At 38.4% G+C, this 26,120-nt stretch overlaps 1 protein-coding gene across 1 annotated transcript; it reads left to right on the forward strand.

The window, feature by feature from the left end:
• The first annotated feature begins 2,269 nt into the window (after positions 1-2,269).
• AZI2 (5-azacytidine induced 2) lies at positions 2,270-25,660 on the forward strand. The gene is made up of 8 exons (XM_039705780.1): positions 2,270-2,546; positions 10,961-11,190; positions 14,281-14,406; positions 14,727-14,826; positions 16,487-16,635; positions 19,079-19,140; positions 21,864-21,979; positions 24,746-25,660. The coding sequence occupies exons 2-8, from the start codon at positions 10,966-10,968 to the stop codon at positions 25,132-25,134; spliced, it is 1,167 nt and encodes a 388-aa protein (XP_039561714.1). The 5' UTR covers positions 2,270-2,546; positions 10,961-10,965; the 3' UTR covers positions 25,135-25,660.
• The last annotated feature ends 460 nt before the right edge of the window (positions 25,661-26,120 follow it).

Below are 26,120 nucleotides of genomic sequence, written 5' to 3' on the forward strand. Positions count from 1 at the left end.
TTAATCCATACCCTGTTCTAGTATTTTCTGTGCAAATGGGGTGATAATAAATTCATTTTTATTTCTTCAGAAATCAAACCATGTTTCTTTCAGAAAATATAAATGACATGATGAACCATTGTCCACCTAAACATTCAACAATTCAAAGAAAAACACATGAAAAACCCAGAACCTCTACTATTGGAAAATTCTGATGTTAGTTTTACCATGACTGTGTTTAAGCTGGTTTTAAATGTGTAGCATCAGGTTTTACACTACCGGCCATTGTTTGGGGCTATTTTTTGTTTAATTGTTCTGTAGATAGGATGCCAACTGTGTATTCTAATGGGAAAAAGATTACAAATTAAATACATGATTAAAAATAAATGTGATAATTAGTCTGTGAATGCTGTCCACAAAAATAGTGGGCATATTTGATAGCTCAAATCCTTATGTGCTTTCCTTCTGGATTTCATAACAGCACTATTTCAAATCAACGTTAATCTATGTAGTAAGACCTCTGTTCTGCAAATTAATGACATGTAAACATGCTTGTATCCATGTCATATGAATTGTTACAAAGAGGCATTAACTTGGAAATAGTATTTTTTGTCCTTCAACTGAAGGCCACTGCTCTTGGTAAGAAACAGTGGAAAATAGCAATGTACTACTTTGGCTCATAAAATAAAAAGCAGTTTACATGTAACATAAACTTCCAGTGAAAATCTTAGTAATGGTAGTACGCTACAAACTTTTAAAAAATTTGCTTTGAGGTCTGTGAGCATGATTAATGGAGAACTTGTGGTTTTGGTTTTTAAATTAGATTCTTGTCCAAATAACAATTCCCTACCCACAGCAGGGGTCCTGTTTCCATTTGGTCTTTAAGCATTTAAGGAGCACTCAATATTGCAATATATTTCCATATATAGATCAATTTGGCACGTTAGTACACTTCCCTTGCTCCAGCTGACTTTGTGGCACAGTTGCCAAAAGTCCTTTGGGACTTGGCTAAAGAACTCTCACAACATAAAAGCAAACTGCTTGTTTTTTTAGCGGCAAAGGAAACTCCTGCTAGTTTTAAATTAGTCTTGAAGAGCACAGCTGCTCTCCCCTGTAGATCTACATTAGACTTGTTGAATCAGCTTGCTTTTATTCCCTGTAACAGAGGTCCTGATCTGCAATTTAGATTTATCCTTGCTTCATTTCAACCTTGGTGGAGGAACAAAAGCTGTGGTTTTGGCAGATGAGGTTACATGAGATGATCTTTCCCCCTGCTGTAGCAACAGAGCATCCATTGCTTTTCATCTCTGCCTCTGGCTTGTGGGGAGGAAAAAAAAATTAAAATAGTAAGGATGTAAAATGTCAGCTGTGTGCAGGTGTAACTTCTTCAAGAAACTGGAAAGAGTTTGAAGAATGTGAATTGGATGGGCTTCTTTGCTGAGGAGTACTTGGAGTAAGCTGGGGGCAGTTCCCACTAAAAGCCACTGATCTTTATTGCTTTGCTACAGCCTTATTTTGAATGATGGCAGGGAGTGCAGTAAGCCTCAGAAAAGGGAGAAAAGTGGGTTTTTAGCAGTTGCCCGCTTGTGGAGATGCCCAGTGGTGCTGGAAGAGTGGGCACTGGCAGGGAGCACATCTGTACCCTTGGCAGACAAGAGTGAAGTGCTGTGCCGGGTTCAGGGTTCTGCAATACAGCAAAGACAAGGAGCTACTGGAAAGGGTCAGTGTACCCCTCAGGGGGCTCTCTTTTAAGGAGAGACTGGGGGAGCTGGGCCGGTTTAGTCTAGAGAAGAGACAAGTGGGAGGGGATCTCACCAGCACATATAAATATCTCAAATGTGGATGCCAAAAGGATGGTGCCAGAGACAGGACAGAGACCAAGGGCCATAAACTAAAACACAGGAAGTTTCACCTCGACATAGGGAAGACCTCGACACTGAGGGGGCAGAGCACTGGGACTGGCTGACCAGGGAGGTCGTGGAGTCTGCTTCTCAAGAAATTCCAAATTCCTGGACGTGTTAATGCAGCGCTGCTCGTGGTGACCCTGCCTTGGCAGGGTGCCGGGCCTGGATGATGGCTAGAGGTCCCTCCCATCTCTAACAATTCCGTGATTCTGTGAGACCGCTCGAAGTTGGAGTCCCGACCCGCAGCAGCCCCCAGGCCGCTCGGAGCCGGCGGCAGCCCCACCCGCGGCCGGGCGGAGCCAGCCCTCGGCCGCGCTCGCCGTGTGCCCGGCTGGGCGGGGCGCGGCCCGCCTGCACGCCGGGATTTGCAGTCCGCCCGCCCTCCTCCCGGCCCGGTCAGGCGGCGGGGCCGCCTCTCTCCTTCCGGGAGCGGCGCGCACCCGTTGGCGGGGACCGGGAGCGGCCTTTGTTGACTTCCTCGAAGGCGGCGGGGGCGGCGCCGAGCCCCGGGAATTCCCCGCGGCGGCGGAGGCCGAAACCGCGGCCGGGCCGGCGGCGATGGGCGCCCGAGGGGGCCCGAGCGGAGACCGCGAGGGGCGGCGCTGCCTCCCCGCCGAGCTGAGCGCCCGCCGCTGAGCCGCCCGGCCGAGCGGGCCCGGACAGGTTGGTCCCGGCGCGGGGGGGAACGCGGGGCCGCCCCGGCCGGGGCTCCCCCGGGGTGCTGGGCAGCTTCGTGCCCCGTGGAAGAGGAGCGACTCCCCTTGGGAAAATAGGCTGGTCTTTCGTTTCTCCTCTTAAAATAGAGTCGTCCTTGTCGAAGCCCAGAATTGTTAGGGTTGGAAGGGAGATCATCTAGTGCAGCCCCCCTTCCGAGGCAGGGTCACCTCGAGCAGGTTACAGGTGACACAGGAATGCGTGCAGGTGGGTTTTGAATGACTCCAGAGAGGGAGACACCACACCCTCTCTGGTCAGCTTGTTCCAGTGCTCTGCCTCCTTCATATAAAGTTCTTCCTCATGTTGAAGTGCAACTTCCTGAGTTTCAGAAGGAGCAGCCTGTCGGTCTTGTGCCGTGTCCCTGCCCAGTCACACTTGGCCGGAATAAGGGGTCATCCCGTGGCAGGAGGGTGAGCAAGGCTTCCAGGAACCGCAGGCTGGGGCTGGGCCTCGGGCAGGCTGTTGGGCTGGTTACAAAGCTGCCTCCGATCGAGTTGAAAAACTGTGTGGGTTCCTGGAGCTGCAGTTTGAGCCTTGGTACCGAGCAGTCTGGCAAAGGAAATGAGCAAACTACGGTGTAAAAACAGAAACATGATAGAATATGTGACAGGAATACAGGTGCTGCAGGCCGTGTTAGTTTGGAAAAAGGAAGTGCAGATGAGCATTGAGGTAGTTGTGTATGCTAGAGGTGCTTTAAACTTTTAAGAAATTGCCTCTTTAAGTCCTGGTGTTTTACCTGGTAAGGAAAATACCCTTATCTCCTTAAATAAATTGATCCCCTAGAGAAGTGAGTGTCAGCTGTTCCAGTGAGTGCTTTTAGGAGTTTTTTATTTCTTGAGGAATCCTTTCATTTCCCCACTGCCTTTCACTGTATGTTTGCAGTAAAATCAGTGTGCTGGAAACAGACTCTGGAAAAAGCAGAGTTAGGGGAGAATTATTGCCAGGACAGTAAAGTCTGCTCTGGACTCCAAAGGTCAGTTTCTCTTCTGAGACAGTTTTCTGGGAGATGTTGTTATGGGAAACTTGTCATTTCCTGGATAGTGATGTATGATCACATGCTTCTGCTGCTAATAATCCAAGTTATCTGTTCCCACATCTGTTTTAGAATGTTAGTAACTCTACTAGAATTACTGTAGAAACAAAAAGAAAGCTAAGATTATGACTACTTTTTGTTCTTTGAATAATTGCTGTTTAATAACAGGACTTTTGTTAGAAGTGTTTATCAGATAATTGCCCTATAGCTTAAGTAAATTATTATTGCCCCAAATTTTAAGTGGAATTTTTTCATCTGAACTCTCAGTGAAGTAAGAAAGCAGAAAACACTGGTTCACTGAACTCTAGATTACACAATATGCAGGGCTTAGCCACCTTTTCACTCCCAAAACCCATATCTTTTGCTAAAATTGGTAATTATTCAGGGTCTTGTTTGCTCCATTTCCAGTTTAGGAAAGTGTGAGGTGACCATTACCCAAGTACTAGTTAGGTTGTGTTTTACAATGAAAATTAGATACTAAAAACTTTTTCAAAAGACCAAAGAGGGTGAAGTGACATCTTTGTGCAGCAAAAACGGATAATAAATTAGAGATAGTTTTAAGATAGCCTAAATTTCAGCAAATATTCTACTTTGGTTTTCAGTATATCTCTCTTTTCTATGTGAGACTCAAAAGCTGGGGAAAGTGTGAAAATTATTGGTCAAATATATGAACAAACTGTGATTAGTGTACTCAGAGCAGACAAGTAGAGTAATTTCATCTCACAGCATTGGAAAATCACAGAGTTGCAAATGCAGTAACATTTGTTTGTATTATTTCAATAGCTGCATTGAATTGGAGATTGTGCACTATGAAATGTTAAATGTGGGTTGCCTACTTAGGAAAGTGGAAACTCCCCTGTCACTGCACATACTATCCATATCTGGTGTCTTTTGAAATTTGAATTAAAAAGAACATGTAGAGGGAAACAGGATAAAATGCAATGTGGCTTTACCTTTTGATATATGTTTTCATACTTTCACAGGGATTTTCTAGACAGGGGAAGCCTGACAGTCCATATTGAATAAAACAGTGGTAATGAGATCCAGTTTGCTAAGATGGTAATGCTGGGATTAACTAAGGGATCAGGATAGGGATCAGCTTGGTAGGAGTCAGTGGGGAGTTCTGCTGAACTCCATACCCGTGTCCATTATCCGTGGTTCACTTTCGACTCAGTCTTATGTTTTTGCTAAATGTTTATACTATAGTTGCATTAATTAACTAATTTACATGATTATACAAGGTTTTTATATGGAGTTCTTAGTGTATGCAATTGTAGATAAACTAAAATTTGACAGAACCTTTAGGGAGAAGAAATTAAGTTTGAGAGTGTAGGTGAAGCATAAATGGCTTGAATATTCAAAGTCATCCACTTAGAAGCTGCTAAGTGGAACTTAGGTTCAAATTACCATGTTTGTCTGAAATATTGCCCTATAAATCTGAATATAGAATTTTAGAAGACAGCCCAAGTTGAAAAGGACCTGGGAAGATCATCTGGTCCCCCTGTAAAAGGGAGCCCAGATCAGATTTGCTGGCATCCTGTCCAGTTGTGTCTTGGAAACAGATGTTGTGTTAGTGAGCTGCAGGATGACCAAGGGCCATTGGTGAGACTCACTTGCCTTCAAGTAGCTGAAACAGGTGGGGCAAATTTCCAGTTGAATTAAAAGTTAATGCAGTTACAAAAGCCTTATCATGGAACTTGTGAACTTACTGAATGGTAATTAATCTATTTAACTTAATAGGAGGAAACTTGTGATTGGGAGGTAGGACCTGCTGTTTGGTTTACAAAGGAAGGTATGAAAAAAAAAAATCCAAAACAAATCCTCTTTGGAAGGATTTTGGAAGTAGTTATTCCATATAAACCTTTTGAAATGGGAATGAATGCACAGCAAAAGAAGGGTTTCAGTAGCCTTTTAAGATACTTCTATTTGGTGCTAGAAATGTTTAACAGCCAAAAGCCATTTTGCTCCTACTTAGGTTTGTTTGACAGTACTGCTTTTAATTACTTTCAACATTAAATGTAATAGTTTAATAAACAGAATTATATGATGCTGAAGGGATAATATTTTATTGATTCCTACTTCTGGGTTTTTATTTTCCCCCTTTTCAGGTAGTTGTCAGGGAAAGTGATTATTGTGACAGCATCCACAGAAAGGCAGATTGAGGATGCATAAAGTTTGCAAATTAGCAGTGGAGGTAGTGGAGTCTGACACTGTTCAGAGAAAGTAAAATTTATCAAGTGCTGTTGTCATAAAATGGGGTTTTTATTGCTTTTCTGGTCGTTGTGAGAGTAGATTATTTACTGTAAAAACCTTGAGATTGAAAAAAATTGCCTGTTGTACCTAAGGAGATTTTACTTGGCTTTTGTATCTTACTCAGATATTCAGGATAGATAAGCTGCAGTGATCTGGTGTGTGAGCTCAGAGACAGTGAGTTTCCATTTCCTGAAGGCAATAAAACGAAAGTGCTCTGGAGGTCTGATGCAGCTGCCGTGCTGCCGTGTTCCTGAAGGAGCTCCGTGTTCCTGAAGGAGCTCCGTGTTCCTGAAGGAGCTCCGTGTTCCTGAAGGAGCTCCGTGTTCCTGAAGGAGCACCATGCTGATGTGTTCCTGAAGGAGCTCCCTGTTTCTGAAGGAGCACCATGCTGCCATGTTCCTGAAGGAGCTCTGTGTTTCTGGGACGGCCAGGCTGTGCCCTGTGCTCAGGGACTCGCTGAGAGGGCGCTGGGCCTGTGGACTTTGGCCATACGGAAGGATGAACAGCGGCCAAAGTAGCAGCTGCTGAGATGTGTGTTTGTGCGTGAGAATTTTTATTACTCTCTAAAAATGGAGCAAGTATGTCTAAAAAGTGATGCCTTTCTCTGTAGAACAGTCTGTTCACAACTGGAATCAAAGAGAGCTTAAGATTTCTGAAGGAGAGGTGATGCAAAGTGATGGATGCTTAAAGAGATTGGAAGTTTTGCTTGTTTTAACATCTTGTGTCATATGCTCCAAGTACTGTATGAGTTTTTGATGCTGGCTGCAGGAATTCTGTATTATTCCTTGCTGTGCTGAAGTATCTTTTGAAAAAAGAAAAAAAACCAAAACAGTACAGCTTTTCTGAAATTAAGGTGAGGGTTGTAACATGCTCACTCAGGAGTCCTTTGGTTCAAAGGCATTTCTTGAATTTAAAGGTTTTTTTTATGTTTACATGCATTTATGTATACCCTTCTCTGTAAGGCAAGATAAATCTGTACAAAAATTATGCTGTTGCTATCAACAGCTGGAAGCTGTTCATACTACCATTATGAAGTCAAACCCTTGGAGTCTGGAAGGCAAACAGGAAAACAACCATCTTGAAATTATTTGCATTTGATATTTGGAAATATTTTGAAAACTGCTTTATTCTCTTTCAAATCAACCATTAGGCCAAAATGACAATCTGCTTCATACTGGGAGAAAATTTAATGTAATCCTGCTTTTACTATCTCTCCTTCTGATCCGAGAATAAGATTAGCATTTCAAACTACAGAGCTCTCTTTGTGCAGTGGTCTGTTTGCTATTAGAGCCTCTGCATCCCATGTTCCTTGTATGTAGAATGTGTTTTGTATTTAACTGCCTCCCATGGTGTTAATAACTAGTGTTCTTAAAGCTCTTTAAAGAGAAAAGCGATGTTTCTGCCAAGCATTAGTAAGATATGGGAAAACAATATTTTGCTCAAAATATTCATTGTATTGAATCAAAGCTATTCTATAACCTATGTGGAGCAACAGACGTGGTTCCTGTTAGTTCTTTTCTTCACATTATGTGAAAGAAAACTTAAATGGTGCCACCTCTTCAAACTCATTTGTTTATAAACAGGGGACAGAATTAGTCCTGCTAGAACTTAATTCTGTTTCCTGTCAACAGTGTATTCAGGTTGGGTTTTTTGTTTGTTGGCTTTTAAATGTTAGTTAATACTAACAGTAGTGCTGGTACTCATTTAATGTATTTAGTTTTGGACATAAAGTCCTTTTAAGTAGGCTGTTTCATGTGCAGATCATTCTAAAGTGTAAATGAAATATATTTATCGCAGGCAAAATACTTAGCTACTGTGCTGCAGTAAAGGGAGTAAAAAGTATTAGGAAGACCTTTCTTGGGATGGGATGTGTGGTAAATGGGATTGTGAAGTTTGCCTTAAGGAGGCCGAGATGGACATCAGTTGTATTCAGAGACATTAACTTGTCAGTGTATTACTTCAAATATTTTAGTGAGAAATCTTTCACTTGAACTGGTTACTTAGGACAGATTATCTCATGAATTGCAGCTCCAGAGAGGTCAATATTCACTCAGGTGTTTCAGAGTGTCAGCCCTGGGACCTTTTCAGCAGTGCATACAAGTGTGACTTTGAATTAGGGGAAGTTAAAACACATTAAAACAGGGCAGAAGTCTGTGGCTGGACTTGGTGAACCATCCTGAAAGACCTTCTGTCATTCTTCCAGGTTTGAGGAGCTGTAACCTGTGGAATAATCAAAACACTTATTTGATTGTTGCCATCAGTTCATATTTTTAGAATGAGGTAATATAGTACTGGGGAATCTAAATTTTGATTGCTGTCCTTGAGTGAAATTAAAGACTACAGCTGGAGTTGGGGATTTCTTACAGCCGTTTTCTATACTGAGGGTTTTTGTCTATCCTGACAGCAAAAAAAGCAGGGTGAGCTGTGCATTTCACCATGGCCTTTTATAGTACTGCTGATGTTGAACTGTTTAATGGCAGCTTGCCATCACTTAGTATGCAATACAGTTAGTCAAAAATGTGTATATTGGATTTTTCGTAACTGTTAGCTTCTGTGTAGAAATTTAGAAAAGCATGCAAACAAAGTCCCTTTGAATTATGTGGAATTATATGCTTCTCTTCTAAGTAATCTCCAGTTCTGGCTTAGAGAGCAGCATCAGAAAACCAGAGTTGAATAATCCTATAAACTAAATGAGATCTTGCAAGCAAAAAAATAAAAAATAAAAAGAGTAACTGGTCTTCCTAGCAGGTGCAGGTTAGGTGTGTACTTGTATTTATAAAATAGTATGTGTGTATGCTGAGTCTTATTCGGAAGGTGTCTTTCTCTTGGAGGCTCACAAAGGCACTTTTAGTTAACAAAATGCAGAATAAATATGGTCCTGTTTTCCCATATTGCCATCTCCTGGTAGCACTGATGTGTGCAAGAAATAGGGAATGTATGATGCTCTGGTTTAGGAGCTATAGGAAAGCATGGGGACAAAGATCTGTGTTATGTACAAGGTCACAAATCTGCTGCTTTCTTTGAGAGATAATGATAAGCTCTGACACTTCTTTAACGACATCTGAGTCAAGTGTTCCGAGAAAAGGAGATGTGTTGCCTTGAGAGGGCAAGCTCTTGGGAATTTGATGAGATGGGTGACAAGACTGGCAGAGCCTTTGGTGAAATGGGGGAGGATAAGCTGGTATGTTATGCTCATCTTGGAAGACAAAATGAGCAATTCCTTCAGTCAGTTAATGCAGTTTGAATGATGTGGTGCTTTTGGTCAAGGTCACCTTGTGCATGGAGTGATACTATTCTTACAATGAAAAGGAAGCAAACCTTTCTTGCAGGGTTCTTTCTACTTAAATATCACAGAAGTCACAGAATATTCAAGGCAGAACAACAAGCAAGCGAAGCTTAGGCTACTTTTTTTTTGTCAGAATGCACTGCATCAAACATATATCTATTCACCTCCCAAATATAACCATTAAAAGGAGTTCAGCTTTGGTTTGTAGTGTTCTTGTCTTTTTTTCAACATTGAAAAACTCCACTGCTGTCTTATTTAGTAGAAATGAGCTGTCACAGTTTTTTATCTTGTTGTCTAACTGGCTTGGAGCAAATTGAGACAAATGTGATAACAGCACTATTGTTCAGCAGTAGCTGTAATACAGCTCTTCATAATGCTGCACTCTGAAAGCTTTCCAGCATGGTGAGAGAAATTTGACCATACAGACAAGCTCCAGGCCTTTACTTCTTGTAATGTGTAAACAAATGGAAGTCTAGTTTGAATTCAAATAGCAAATACACAGTAGAAGCTGCAATTGTGACTGTGGATTTTTTTTTTCACTAATGCCTGCCTTTTCTGCAAAGTTCTGCCGATCAAGTCGGTTTTCTGTTGAAATAAGTTTTTCCTGCAGTACAAAAAGCTGTCTTCATTATGCTCAGTTCCTTCATTCCATCATTTCTGTTGGTTCATTATCTAAACATCAGGAACCTAAGGATTTATTGAAGGGGAAAAAATAAAAGTCTGCTTTTTGTAGAAGTCACATCACTAGTTTGTTTAAAGGGGAGTGGTATTATCAGGCACTTTGTAGCATTTCTTAGTACTGCATAGGAATACAAGTAATCTTGATGTTCATAACTAAATGAGATGTGTCTTTTTTTGTTTGGTTGTTTTTGCATTTTGGAGGTGGGCTTGTTTTTAAATAAACCTCAAAACTTGTTCCAGATAACTTGTAACTCTTAAGGAAAATGCTTTTGGGGATTTTCCATTGAGACCTGATGCTTAAGAAAATATATAGAATTTCTTTAAGAATGTATTTTCTCATTGAATGTTTTGCTGTGCTTGAATGATGTAGGTTGTAACAAAAATGCAGTGTAACATCTACTTTGCGTTTGTCATTCATGTGGATCTGCCTGGGATTTTACAGTGACACTTTACTAATGATCAGATTATTGTCAGTTTTCTCCACACATATTGAGGCAGGTCATGTTATTGTGCATGTTTTCAGTCAAAAATTACTGTAATTGTTCAGAAGGAGGTTTTCTACTGTGACCAGGGAAAGAATAGCTACTCATGCAGTCTCTTTAAGGACAAATACAAGTGTAATTTAAGATTCTGTTTTAAAGTTTTGGAAAAATATAAGTATTTGCATTCAAAAATAAAGAGGCTTTGGCACTTGTGCTCAGGAACCACAGGAGTTAGTTGATTTGTTGGAACTGTACTCTTTTACTGCTCAGTGCTGGCTTGCAAAAGCTCTGATATAATATTCCTTTGGAGTTCAGATAGTTGGTATCAGCCAAATTCTACAAATTGGTGTTAAGACTTAATAAAAATGAATTTGAGGGTTCATACATCTGATAGGTACTCAAAATATTTATATCAAGTAACAGTGAAATGTCTTTTCTAAACAGTGTATTTTCAAGGTGACATGGATTTCAAGATTTTTCTGTGATATTAAGATGCCTTCCTGATTATTCAGTCTTGTCTTGTCATACTTAGAGAGAAACACCCTGCAGTATTATTTTGGAAGGTTTTCTGACTCTTGATGAATTTGTCTTTGTGAAAACTTAGCACTTATATCTGTCTTTTTAACAGCTGTCATGGAGGAGTTGGTAGAGGATGACATCTGTATTTTGAACCATGAAAAAGCAGACAATGCTCACAAGAGAGACAGCGATATTCCTGTTCCATCCTATAGTGGAGATGAGTCTGTTGCCTCACACTTTGCACTTGTCACTGCATATGAAGATATCAAGAAACGACTGAAGGAGACAGAGAAGGAGAATTCCTTCTTAAAAAAAAAAGTGAGAATTTTAGAAGAGAAGGTAAGAAGACAATTGATGTACCAGTTTCTCATAGCAGCTTCTTTTTTGCTCCTGGCTGGATGGCAGAGAAGAAGGTTAAGGATTTGAAATATACACTTGAAATAATTTCCATGTTAAAACGTTTTTATAAATTGTTTTATTTATTTAAGTGAAATACAGTTGTTCCTCTGGTAATGTAGTTGTGTAATTCTGCCATTTTTGATTCTCACTGGGCACATATGAAGAAAGTTAAGGATTTGAAATATACATTTGAAATAATTTCCATGTTAAAAAGTTTTTATAAATTGTTTTATTTATTTATGTGAAATACAGTTTGTTCCTCTGGTAGTGTAGTTGTGTAATTCTGCCATTTTTGATTCTCACTGGGCACATATATGATGCAATGCAAAGACAATGGCTGATTCAACAGATGTGTAGTTGCATAGAATTTGTCACTGTACTTTGGGTGGCACTTCATGGTGTTTATTAGCTTGGGCACATGTGGGTATTGTTGAACAGTGAGGTGCAAAGCTTGTAAGTTATCAGAATCCAGGAATTGTCTATCAAAAACCTTGGGCGTACCAAAATGGTAAGGAAAAATTGGTTGCTAAGAATATCCAGCTAGGTCTAGCTAATCACAGCCTCAAGTGGGAAATGCAAAGTTGCAATGCCTGACATAGATGTTGGCTTGGCTGGCTTTTGATGCAGTAATTCTGAAATGTTAGTGAATATTGGAATTTGTTTTATAGGCAGTTTCTAATAGCCATAAACTAGTGAAGTTCATTACAGCTAAAAATTGACCAGGGCACAGGTTTTTCTCTCCAAGTAAGGAATGTCATGATTAAATGTATATCCATTGTTCAGAGCACCAAGTGTCTTTGTACTGCAAAAGTTCTTGACTTTGATAGATGGCATTCTTATATTAGATGCAAAGATATATCCTAGTGTTAAGAGCTGAGACATTTTTTAGGACTTTCTCCTAACTGTGCTACTGACTCTTAAAAGCTTTCCAAGCGTGTATTATTTTGTGGCATTGGAATGAAGAACTTGAGTCACACTTGGCACAGCTTTGAGACACTTATTTGGAAATTCTTGGTGAAGACAGGATTGACTTTCGCTCAAAAAGGAAAAACTATCTCAAGACTGCCTTTTATATAAGGTTTTAGGGGGATGTTGGGAATAGGAATAGACCTTTAGACCTGAACCATGCTGAATGTAACATCTCTTGTGTTGTTACTCAAAATCACAACAAACAGGATTTTGACCTTGACAATTCTTTTGTGTCTTTTGGTTTGGCCTGGTTTAGCTTAATTCTCTTGAAGATGCTGCTTTGTTTTCTGTAGAAAAAGCTTTTTAGTATGTGAATACCATTAAAATGTTTCTATGAGGGAGGGGTATTGAGAAGGCCAAGACTGTTAGTGACTGTTATTCAGCCTTTGTCAATAGCTAATGTACCTGCATGCTTAAAAAATATATGGGGAGTTACCCCTTTGGAGTTTGTAATTTCAATGTGCATGGAAACTTCCAGAACACTTACTAAGGCTTGTGCTCTAGTTGAGTGGCTTTATTAAGGGGAGAAAAATATAAAGGACAAAACTTAAAAGGAGTCATACACATACAAAAAAAAAAAAGAGGCAGAAGCTTCCTGTCTTTGTGGCTTGTTTTCCATTCTTTCTTTCAAGCAAACACTTTAAAGAAGAGATATTTAAGGTAGATAGGTGAATGTCAATGCTTTGTTTTAGTAATTTTTTTTTGTGTGACTCTTAAGAAAATATGTGCAAATCTGTTGTGAATATCTGCAAGAGGTACACTTAAAGGAAGTGTGCAGGATAAAAAGAATGAAAAGGGTGTGACTCTTAATTTTTAAGAAAATGTGTGCAAATCTGTTGTGAATATCTGCAAGAGGTACACTTAAAGGAAGTGTGCAGGATAAAAATAATGAAAAGGAGAATAGAATACTTAATTAAAGCAAGAACTTTTTATATTAATGGATATAATTTGATGTAAGACTTCTTTTTTCTATCTTATTAAAACGAATGAAAAGGAGAATAGAATAATTAAAGCAAGAACTTTTTATATGAATGGATATAATTTGATGTAAGACTTCTTTTTTCTGTCTTATTAAAACACTGAATATATTTTAACTCTGTTCCCCTTTTTCTAGCAATCCAGTGGGTAGTGGTTATTCTGCATTGCTTGCCTCTTGCCATAGCAGGCAGTGAGATGGTGGTGATCTGAACATTAATAGATATTTGTAAAATAATTCTGCTTTGGCTTTTCTTACATAAATACACTGAAAGAAATCTTTATTTACATTATGAGGCATTTAAGAAATTACAGTTGGTTTTCTTTGAACTTGCTGTATGTTGTGCCTTTATATGCTTAAAACTCCTTTTTCAAAAAACAGTTTACATTTGTTCAGAGCCTGGAAAAATATGATTAAGGGACTGTTAGTGGGAGTAATCATAATTTATGAATGATTTTGAAGTACTCATAGGAGTGAGCTCATAGCAGTCTACTGGAAAGTGTCCCTGTCTATGGCAGGGGGTTTTGACTAGATGAGCTTTTAAATGTCCTCTTCCAACGAGGCATTTAAGAAATTATAGTTGGTTTCCTTTGAACTTGCTATATGTTGTGCCTATATATGCTTAAAACTCCTTTTTCAAAAAACAGTTTACATTTGTTCAGAGCCTGGAAAAAATAGGATTAAGGCATTGTCAGTGGGAATAATCATAACTTATGAATGGTTTTGAAGTACTCATAGGAATGAGCTCCTAGCAGTCTACTGGAAAGTGTCCTTGTCTATGGCAGGGGGCTTGGACTAGATGAGCTTTTAAATGTCCTCTTCCAACTCAAACTACTCTATGATTCCATAAATTAGTGAGCATTAAGTATTGTTAGAGATTTCAGAATCTGTAGACAGCCTTTGTTGCACTTTTGGAAAAAACTTCGGCCCATATCACTGTATTTGTTTAATTTGTTATCTAAACAGAAAAAAAGGGAAAAGCTGTTAGATTAATACTGCAGGCTGTACCACTGCCTTTTTAAAATTTTGCAGTTCCCAGCATAACATCCAGAAGTTCTCACTTGTCCTGTGTGTTGAACGTGCAGGTGCTTGGCTCCCGGATGGAAGAGGAATGCAGCTCAGTTGGGCGGGAACAAGTCAATAAGGCCTACCAGGCCTATCGAGAGGCCTGCATCGACCGCGACCATTTGAAAAGCAAACTGGAAAAAATGGTGGGCCTTTTTAAGTAATGACTTCAATGCTTGCTTTAGCAGCTCTGCATAGTTAGTACATGTTTACTGTAGAATGAACTTTATATTCTTAAGATCTATGGTATTGGTTTTATCACTCTTTCAAAGTACATGACAATACTTCTGTAGAAATAATGATTTAAAGTACCTCAGTTTTATTACTGGGCTAGAATAACGCTAAAAAAAATCAAAGCAAAAATTTTTGTTGTTGTATTTGTTCTAAAATATTGAATTGTCAAACATGGTAGAAAAATGCTTCACAAATTATTTTGGGTTGGGGTTTTTCTCCCCTCTGAAAATAGGCAAAAGAAAGCGCGGAATCCTTGAAAAACTTGAATGAACAGTTGCAATCTAAAGAAGTAGAGCTGTTACAACTAAGAACTGAAGTGGAAACTCAGCAAGGTATGCATTTGGTTACTTCATCTTAAGGTATGTTGAGGAGCTGTAGTGGTTATATTGTGATCTTGGGGCATTAAGAGGTTTAACCCTATATAGGGGCAAGGTAAGAGAGGCATGAGCAGCAGTGAGGTACTTTGAACTCATCTTCATTCTCGTGAATGGTGGTGCATATGTTCTGAGGCTGTTGTGTTCTTCCACCCTAGATGATTTACAAATTTGAAAAATGGGCACCATCTAACAGTTTATATGACACAGGCTGTGTCATGTACATCTCTGGACCCCACCACCTTTGCCTCAGAGCAGGGCAGAGGCCTGTTCAAGTATTCAGTCAATCCCACTTCCTCTGGCACCTGCAGAGGGTCCAGTATATTTTGCTTCCAATTGCTTTGTCTCACTGTTGGATACAACAAAGACAAGGATGTTGTACAGCAATAGCTGCAGTTGCCAACAGTTACTTAGCTGGCTGGGAAATGAGGAAAAATAGAAAGATGTTGGTTGTAGAAAGCCTGGTGAAAAGAGGAAGGAGAAACTAACACTATCCTGGCAATTCCAAAAGCCCAAATCCAGCATCTCTTACTGCAGTTGTAAAGAGTACTCTGTATGTGATAGATTAAATCACCATGGAAGAAAAAAACCCTTGACTAATTTAGTTACAAGAAAATGCCATCTGTATAAAGTCAGAGTATGGACTGACTTCAGAGTCTGTACAAATGCAGTCATTTGAAAGGCATTTTGAGCATAGCTGTGCTTGAATTTCATTACTCTCCTAGAGGACTTTAAGCATGTAATGCACTACTTCAGTTGCACGAATGTTTAAACCTAGAAAAACAAATTGCAGGTAGTGCTAGTATCACTGTTGAGGATGTCATCCTTTCAGGAGGTAAGAATTGCAGAGTTTGTAAGGAGAGCTCTGAAAATGTGATGATTTCCTTATTTGTAACTCAATTTTTCTCATAAGTGGACTCTGAGTACCTTGTTTAAAAAAAAATCAGTGTAACTTAAGGCTGTTTAAATATTAAATCTGGAAATAAGTGTACCACGCAGTTGAAGACTTAGGGGTTTTATTTCAGTCACATTCCTTCTTTTCTTGCTGTCTCACTAATGCCCTGCTACTGATCTGATGGTAGCATCAGCTTAGGTTGCTTCTTGCAATGTGAATTGCTTCAGACTAACAAAATCTGTGTAACTTCTATGCTTTCCCCTTTTGTTTCGATTGTATCTTTTGTTGTTCTGTGTGGAACTTCTTGATGTTAAACCTGGGGAAAAATTAATGGTAAATGCTGTAATAATACAAATTGGAGAGCAAAAAGACTCATGTTTTCAAAGCATGTAAGAAATATGCAAGTTGGCATATATGATGTGTATTTGCCATAAATTGTTTTTTTTTTTATTTTCAGCCTTTTTATGCTAGTACTTCACTTTTCTCTGTATCAAATGTCCAGTGCATTCCTAGAAAGTAGGGCTCCATGCTTTAAACCCAGAAAATAGACCACCTCTGCCAACAGCATTACCACTGTTATATTTCCCTGTTGCCATGGACTCCAGTTTTTTCAGAATACAATGTTTTTGTAGGGCATGGGCTGGTTGAAGAGCGTCTTGCATATTGAGTTATATTCTTTGGACTGAGATTGGAATCTAATTGTTTTGCTTGTTTTATTTACAGTGATAAAAAGTCTGAATTGTACTCAGGCTAACTGGGAATTAGAGAAGCTGAACAGTGACCTGAAAGTGCATAGTCTGGAACAGGATCTGGAAAAACTCAAGGAAGAGTGCAACAGTCTCAGAAAGGAGTTGCAAAATTCCAAGCAGAAGGTACCTTAATTTTTAAAGAATTTTTGTATTAATGGTTAGTTTTAAATCCCAAGGTCAATCAAAATAAAGGATTAACAAAAATGTGAAGTATACAATTGAGTGAAATATTAAAATCTTGGTAAAATTAACCTTAAATATTTTCATAGACTGTAATTCTTCTTGGAAATGGGGACAGACTCCTCAGGGAGGTGTTCATGGCATCAAACCTGTACAAATTTAAGATGTGTCTAGATAACACTCTTAATTAGAAAGTTTAGCTTTAGGTAGTCCTGCAATGAGTAGGGAGTTGAACTTAATCCTTACAGGTCACTTCTAACTCCAGATATTCTGTGATTCTATACAGGTGAGATTTCCCAGCCATTGCCCATATAACAACAGAAAATAAAGCTTTATTATTTTTTACAAGTACCCACTGAAGTTCTATGTAACCTGGGCTACTAAGAAGGTTTGGGTAAAAGCTGGCCTCTATTTTTTTTAATTTTTTAAACAGAAGTAGGATGCTAATGTTTAAAGATGTCATGAACTGTGTTTAAGGAGGCCTGGTACTTTTCTTTAGGGTAGTTGCATGAAGCTTGTCAGGAAAGTACCTCTTTTGGCACCCTTCCCTGCCATTTCTGGGGCACATATCTGTTCTGAGGGACACATTTTGTAACGTAGGTGTTAGGATCTCAAAAAGAAAATTAAGATAACAGTAACAAAAAGCAGTAAGTTACTGTGCATTCTTTCTGCTTTCCATCTTAGCTTTGATGAAAGGTACTGTGCCAGTCTCTAAGACTCTGCAGTCACACTGAAGTTACACAGTGAATGTAAAACATTTAAATGTGATTGTTTGAGGAGGCAGACTGGTTTAGATTCCTTGTGGTCATTAATAATGATGATTATGTAATCTGGAATCACACAGCATTTGAGTGAGTCTGCATTTTTTCCACTAGGTGGGGATAAAGCATATGAGGTGTTTTGTTAACTTTCCTTACTGTTGGTTGTTTCACTTGTGTCTGGAGCTGTTTCAGGTGCTTTCAATAATTTGTAAATCTGAAGGCTTGCTGTAACCTGTGTGAAGTTCTGGTGTCTTCGGGTAGCTCTAGAAGAGAGTAACAGCTGCATAAATAATTGCAGATTGTATTGTGAGAGTGAATGATGTCAGAGAGAACAGACTAAAATAGCATTTGTAAGGAATACTGCATGTGACCCTGTTTAAATAACATTTATGCCAGCAGCTTTTGTTGCACAGAACAAATATAGGGCACAGCTTTTTGTTTTGTTTTGGGGGGTTTTGTTACATTGTTTTTATGGGGTTTTTCTTGTTTTTTTGTTTGTCTTCAATATAATTTCTTCTTGATTGTGGTAACTGCTTAATACAGGAAATTAAAAACTGCATGTTTTCAAATGTGGAGTAATACAGTGCAACTTTTTTTTTAAGCTATGAATTTAAATCTGTGGGAGATAGTGAGAAAGTTCAGGAGGGGAAAATCTGTCAGGTTAAATACAGTCAAGTGTGATCAATGGGCAATGACAAATCAGCATTATTTCAACTCAGCTGGTATTTTCATTATTACTTATTTTCATTTCATTAGTTAGTTTAGCTAACATGTAATGAAAGTAAGTAATAAAGAAAATGAAAACAGGAAAACATGTTTTCAAATGTTTTCTACCTTAAGCAAGTGTACTTTCTATTTTTCTGTACTGTTAGATATTCTTACTCAAGTTTTACATTGTAGATGATGCAATGTGTACATTGTATTGACAAGTTGCTTGAAATATGTGCAGCCTGTCTTAAAGTCTGTAAAGGGCTCAAATCCATAACAGCTTTGGCTAGAGGGAATGATAGGAAGGGAACATGGAAAGAAGGGATATGAAAGGGAAGGAGGCTCATCACAAGTGAGGGTCTAATAGAAGCACAGCTAACAAAGTGAGCCCAGTGTTTGATTTGTTAAACAATCCTGGTAAATTCAGTGTGCTGCCTATATATGCAATTTTAAAGTAGTCTTTCAGACTGGGGAGATAAATTATGTTCTGTCATAAAAGTAACTTATGGAAGTAAGTCTATACTGAAACAGCTTCCTTTAAGTTAAGGATCTTTATATACTGAGACAGAAAGACCAAAAAAAAAAAAAAGACTGTTTAAAAAGCAGAAATTGAGAAAGACTTTTCATGTCCATTGAAGAAAGTAATCAATCTCTAATTCTGAGAGTTCAGCTGTTTTAAGAAAGAAGAGTATGGAGGTGGCTGAGCAATGCCTTCATATAAGTTGGTAGTTTAACCATTTTTTAGTGGAAATTCTTAGTAAAATTGAAACCCACTTTTGAAACACACTGCAGCTAACACAAATGAAGACTATACTTGTGAATTTCAGTATTAGGCAAAACAGAGTTTCACTGCCTTTTTTGAGAGAGAAGATCTGAAATCATGTTCATTCATTCTCTGTCTTCACTCTGTTATGCAGGACCAAGCTCGAGAGGAAAATCCATTACATGGAGACCACCTTCAAAGGCAAGACATCCAGAGGTATGAAATACTTTATTTTCAGTTTACTGAGGGACAGTTAGTTGAACAAGTAAATTATTCTTGCTGACTGCTTAGGCGTGTTATTTCAAGTTGCATAATTTCATTGAAAGCCTAGGTATAGTTATTTAGTAAGATCGTTGTACATTTTTTTCTTTGTTGTGTTTGTAGTTCAGGATGATGATGATGATGAACATTTTTAGTTATGCCTCTTGGTGCACTTACAGCATTTTCCACCAGAGGGAAGAGCAGCCCTTCACAATGCCAGGCTTTAGTGCAGTGGGCCTTGGTGTTTCCTTGGGTGTTGAAGAGACTTTTCTGCCACTGAAAGAGAACATACAGACACTTCCCATCATTTGTTCTGTGGTGCAGTGATGATAACAATGCACACACTACACACAAATCACACTTTGTCCTAGTCCTTTCACCTTGACTGGATACTTATTCCTGTGGTTCCTCCTGGAGCTTTGCTGTCAGCCTCACACACCTGATGGAAGATGTTCTCTCAAGACACAGTGGTTATCTCTTTGATTGCTGGTCTGCTCAAACTGATCATTTGATCAAATAACTACTGAGCAGATTTATTCCACCAAGTGGTGCTCAGGTGGCAGCCATCTAAAATAGCACTTGGACAATATAGTGTTTATTGTAATATAAATACTAAATGTGTAATAAATATGTAAGCCCATCCAAAAATCTGTGGAGAGAACACCTGAAAAACCTCCTATGAGAAACATTTGTTGTAGCAAGCAATCCTGCTTTTTATAGGACATGGAGGCATTTGCACCTAGTTCACTTTCTGGAAATAGTTATTTTGTATTTGTGAGCAGCCTGCAAATCTGACTTTAATTTGCACACCGAGTGTGCAAATCTAATTTTCTGTAGATTTAAACAGTCTGTCATAGTGAAGGTTCACATTACATATTAGCAGGCAATATAGGATAAACCTCCAGGCATGGGGAATCCTTGGTTTTCAGTTACAAATTCCTTGAAAATTAGGCTTTGCAGTGGAATTCTAGGTCACTATCCACAAAAACAAAACCTGTTGCATGTGATTTAAGTGGAATTCTGGTACCTGCAGCCCTTTGTAAGATGCTTGTAAAAGTGTTAAATACATTTTGAAAAATTCATCCAAGCACTTCCCTTCTGGTTGGTGGCAGACACTTGAGCAGACCCTATATTTACCACTTCTGTGTTAAATATTGGACAGGTCTTGATCTTGTTTTATAGACCAAAACATGAGAATTAAAGAAGTGTAGTTGCCACATCAACTTTAAAATTAAGTTGTCATCTCTTAAGAGTTGAAAGAGCCAAAAGGAGTCTGCAGTAGAAAGACCACAGGTTTAGCTGAACTTCTTGAAATATCAATTCCAAAAATTTTAACCTTCTGTCAGAATTGCTGACACTTAATGCATTATTTATTAAAATAACACCTTGCTGTGTTCATTAACAAGAACTTCATGAATCTGAATGTTTGTATTCTGGGGAAGTATTTCTGTGGATAGAAGTTCTATTTCTTTGTTTTAAGGGAACTCTCTTAGTGTTGACTTGCATAATAGCTACTTCTCAGAGGGATTTTGAACACATTTGTGCTTGATAGTTCATGGAGGAGTGATCCTATATTGCTGTTTTTGAAGGATAGCGTTACGTACAGTTATAAAGTTTATTAATTCTTACTCATGAGATATTGAGCTGTTTTCAAATAAATGCCTTTTAGTGAATGTAGTGAAGAAGAAAAAATTATGGAAACTCTCATCCATTATATTTGTCTTCAGTATATGTGTTTTGGTAGAATGTTAATCATTAAAAAAGCATTAAATCATTGCATTCATGTTTAAGTTGAAATAATTACATCCTTATGTCTTTGAACACTAACACTAATTATTAATCAACATAAATGTGATATTCAGTGAGCCTTTGCTAGAAATTTTACCAAGAAACATATGGTAATGCTGACTTTTTTTTTCCACTCTTAATTTTCTTACTAGTTATTAACCCGAAACATCAGTGTTGGAACAGTGCTGCTGTTGCTAAATATGTTTCTTGTATTATGCTGTCTTAGAGAATGAATTGGAACACCGTTTTTTACACTGTCTGATTAGGCAGTGTATTAACATAAATTGGAGGCCTTGAATATGAAAGAGTATGGTTTATATTTTAGATTGGACTCTGTGTGTATGCTCACTTTGGGTCTTGGGTATTTAGTCTGAGTTCAGTGTAGCAATGTGCATGGTATAAGACCCAAATACTGTTTTTTGATTATTTGAAATTATAATCAATCAATATTACTAGGCTCACAGTATGTGTTGGGATATGTGGTCATTTATTGAAAGGTATTTAGAGTTAACACTCTGCCTTTTTTATAACCTGGTGTACTTTAAATAAAGGATTCCTTTGAGGTGACTAATTTTATTGGAAGATGGTTAGTTTCAGATACTGAAATGAAAAGTAAGCTTCATATTTCTTTCCTTTGGGGAGTTGAAATTATTATTACCTAGTACGTCAATATATAATGCATTGTATATTGCAATAGGCAAGAATCAAATAAAATATACAAAGGTCTATCTGTTTAAGGTAATTCTCAGTACTGTTCAGTCCAGTTACAGTTACAGTACTCCAACAAAATTTGCAGAACAATTTATTAACAGTCAACACTTAATAGGCATGTTAATAGGCAGCTTTAGAGGCAGCAATATTTAACTTGTAATAAATTTTTGTTTTGAAAGTTTGCAACAAATATATTGGGACCTGAAGAGAGAAATGTCCAATTTGCGTGTAGTGACTGACAAGCAAGCTGAGGTCCTACGAAAACTGAAAAGGAGCCCACCAGGAGCCAAGAAAGGCAAGTCAGTGTTGGCAGTAACAGACCTTACAAACACAAACCGTTGATTCAAGCTGTAGCATTTTTAAAATAAACCAGCTATCATATCTTATCAGAATCTCATCAATTGAAGTTGATAAGCTAGACTGTATTATGGTTCCAGCTTCCCCATTTTCTGCTTTTGCTTCTGTCTCATACTGGTCAACTTCACACATAAAGGTGTTGCTGATGTGTTTTTTCTTCAGTACTGTATTCTGTTCCCCTTGTGGCTTTTTTCTCAGTCAAGTGTTGCTTATGTGCACAAGGCTGAGGTGTTAAGTTTACTCGTATTTGACCTTTTACCACAACTACTTCATATTAGGGGGGAAGAAAATCTTTTTGCAAATGCAGTCTTATTTTCCCAGTGCAGAATATATGAAGTATTAAATTTGCAACATTTTAAAATCAGACTTTAAAAGACTGAAATTCCTTATGGTTCCCTATTTCTTTATATTGTATTCAGAAAAGTTGTCTTTTCTAACAAAATGCTACACAGTGTGACAGTTTCTGAATGTCAGAATACTGGGGAAACAAAACTGCCTTAAATAATTTTAAGGGTTAAATATTTTTCACATAAAGTATTTAAAATTTCTGTGAACACTTCATCAGACAGTTCTTCTGTTCCATACATTCGTTTCTCTCAAGCCAAATGTTAGACTATCAGGCAAACAAACTGTGGCAAAGAGTTAATTTCCTTTGTTTTCTGCTCACTTCAATTGTGGTCTTTACTGTGCTCAGAATACTTGTGGAAGACAGTGAACTTGGTTACAATGTACTGGTGACAGTCTCTGATGTCCCTGTCCATTACCAGATCAAGACATTTTGTTTCTAAACAGCTCAGTGAGGTAATGACAGGATTCACCTCCCGAGCAGTCCCTGCCTTTGTGGTCAGCAGTGACTAATGATCACTTTGGTACTTGGCTGATACAAACTGTCAACCCATTTTGTAGACTTGGCCATATTGTTACCAGGTGAGTCTGTGTTCCTACAATTCTAAAACATGTTTGTCAAATAACTGCAGCAGAGAAACTGGGAACTGAATGAGTCTAAATAATCTTAGCTCTGTCAAGGTTTGATGTGATCATATGCTGTCTTTATGGCCTTGCTTTTAATTTGGAGTTACCTGATTTGCCACTACCCAACTACTGATTTTTCTCTTCTCCTTGGAGAGGAGACTCATTTTTCTGCAGTTCTTATGTAGTTGTCCATCCACAGCCATAGAAGGCATTCTTGATTGATCAGGAAACAGTGGACTTTTGCCTTTTCATTTGTAGACTTTTTTCAGTAATTTTTCAGAAGTATGTGAGAGTGGACAGGTCTGATCTTGGCCATCAGCCACACTTATGAAGGCTATATCTTTGCTTATGTCTGTAGACAAACCTTGGCTCATGCAAAATATGGGTACAGTTGACTGAAGCCTTCCACTTCCTATACCTCTAGAACTGACTTTTGGCATCTACAAACCAGCTGCCATTGTCAGAGGCGCATTAATTCTGCAGAACACGTGTTCATTACTTTGTGTGGGACATGAACAGTATCAGTTAACATGTGGACTCTACTTAGAATGTAGAGAGGCATTTTATTAATGTTATGTATAGAGGCATTTTTAACAGATGGGTGTGCTTGTGGGGTTTTCTGTTTTGTTTCTTTTTCTTGTTAGTGTTTTTTTTGTTGGTTTTTTGTTTGTTTTTTTGGGGGGGGGAGGTTGGTTTCTGGGTTTTTTTTGTACACTTTCCATCTATTTTCAGTGGATTAATTTTTTCCTTGAACTTCTAAAGGTCTGCGGGCCTCAGACTGCTTTTTACACCTGCCAGCACAAAGGTGCCAAATCCAGTGCCTTAGCATGTCTTTCAGAAATGATGCCCATGAGAGTGGTTTGGGCTAACATCCACAAACTTTAATTTATTGTGACAAACAGAAATTGTATTCTTGTATTCTCAAGATACCAGCTTCTTTTTCTATCCCTTAAGAACTAAACTTAAAAATTGCAATTCATCTTCAAGATTAACAGCTGCTCTAGAAAACTCTATGTAAGATGTGAGTTTAACTGCAGGAAGCATTGATCTACTCTGATTACACATTATGTAAATTATCACTACAAACCCAAAATGACCAGCTTGTCTTTGGCCATATGTTCAGATATGTGTTGAAGGTACAGCTCTTCTCTTTCAGGTAAATCCTGTTCCGTTTCAAAATCCTCCCCTGCCTAACAATTTAAAACTCCTCTAGAGTGTCACATGGCTAACATTGCAGTCTGTCACTTTACTTTTGAAAGTCAGACAGGAGAACCTGTGAACACCACATGTTTCCCTCTTACTGCTTCATGGGCAGTGAGAATTCGGGTTCTGGGTGGCATGAGAATACAACTTGTTAAAGAATCAGGAGAATAGAGAGCAGCATTGTCTTCTGCATCTGGATGATTTCCCCAAGCATGTAAAAATGGTCTCTGTTTCAGCATTTGTTTCAGTCTGGTCAGAAAGGTCCATCAGTTTATCTGTGTTGAAATGGGAGTTGGGAGATATCCTTGGAGTTTGGGTGTATTTTAGACACTGTGATTTCAAGATTTTGGGCTCATTTTGAGACTGCTGAGGGTAGTATGTTGTTTTTAGATTTCAAGTAGTTACTGAATATGGTCCAAAAACTTGTGGCTGTATTTAATATCCCTGCTAGACTGTAGTACATTTGGAGTACATGAAAAATGCATTAGATAATGTAATTTTTAAATCTTGTTTTATCTTCTTCCTTCAGCTGCCTGTACTGCACCAGTGCAATGTGTTGACTTGAACATTTCAAAGGTGAATTTGACATCTGGGGTAGTCTATAGAAACCTGTCACAAAATGATAAAGCCCTCGGCAATGCTGTGTCTCCCCCTCTGCTGAGAGATGCCCGTGTCCCATCAGAAAGGGTGACCCTACAAGCTTGGACAGATGAGAGACCAATTCCAGCTGATGGCAAAACATTTCAGGAACACCATTCCTACGGAAAGAGCTCTCTGGAAGATAATTCCTGGGTATTCCCAAGTCCTCCAAAGCCCAATGAGAATATGTTTTGGGAAATGAAAAATAATCCAACTTTGTTAAACTGTCCAGCAGATTACCTGGATCAATGTAATCAAAACTGTCTGCACAAGAGTTAAACAATTTTTAGAATGAACTGAGGCATTTTTGGAGTGATTCTGAATAGGCACCTTAATGCTCGAACTTTTAAGGAGAGAAAACAAATTGCTTGAGATGTTCTTTCTTTATTTTTAATTCTAGTTCCAAATCAGAAAGCCTAGTCTTCCTCTGCTGTAAATCAGGAGCGAGTTCCTTGATGTTAAAGCTGTGCTGGTATAATGTAAATACAAAGAAATCTAGCATGGGGGCTAGATAGTCTTGTACTGCAAATGACTTACATTTGCTAAAGGTTACAATGAAAAGTGAGTTTGTGGAATAAAACAAAATAATCCAGTTCTGTATTTGTTTGCTATTTGTATGTTATCAAGAAAATACTTGATATCCAGTGTTAGAACTTGTACCAGCTCTGAGCTTACATTTTGACAGTGTTCTTTTTCAGAATAAGAGATAATATGAAGAATTGGATTCTCTCTTCCTTCCTCCTTTCAATTACCTTTGATTCCTCCAGTCTGTAAATGCATTTTTCTGTAATATTTAACTAAGAAAGGTGAGTTTTTGTTGGTTTGTTTTTTTTTTCCCCCAAGCTTGATTTATATGAGAGTGGCATGAGAAAAACCACCCTTAGGCTATCCTGTTTCGATTGCCTCATTTAGGGCTTGATTGTGAATGGTGAAGGACCGTAAGTAATGCTGCTGCTGAACACTGTGAATCCTGGAGGTTCAGCTTGTTTCCCTCAGCTCCTGCTGAAGGAAGCTGCTGTAATTGCACAGCGGTGCTGCCACAGACACAGCGTGCTCACAGTGCAGTTTTCTTTATTGTGCCTCCTTTGCACAGCACCACGACTCTGACTCTTCATTCCTGTGGTGGTGAAGGCTACTAATTTTTCTTTTGTTAAAGAAACAAAGCCTTAATTTAATTAGACTTGGTGTTGTTGCATTGTTGATATACAAAAATAAGTATTTTTGTGGTGTCTTTAGTATGCCACTGAGAACCAGAGCTACTGGAA

The sequence above is a fragment of the Passer montanus genome, unplaced genomic scaffold, assembly GCF_014805655.1.
Source record: "Passer montanus isolate IOZ18808 unplaced genomic scaffold, ASM1480565v1 scaffold10, whole genome shotgun sequence".
Lineage (NCBI taxonomy): Eukaryota > Metazoa > Chordata > Aves > Passeriformes > Passeridae > Passer > Passer montanus.

Excerpts from the sequence above, each read along its gene's own strand:
- AZI2 (XM_039705780.1), top strand. The coding sequence starts at position 10,966 with ATGGAGGAGTTGGTAGAGGATGACATCTGTATTTTGAACCATGAAAAA. Across the intron at positions 14,827-16,486 it reads TGAAGTGGAAACTCAGCAAG|TGATAAAAAGTCTGAATTGT; the intron begins GTATGCATTTGG and ends TTTTATTTACAG. Across the intron at positions 19,141-21,863 it reads CAAAGGCAAGACATCCAGAG|TTTGCAACAAATATATTGGG; the intron begins GTATGAAATACT and ends TTGTTTTGAAAG.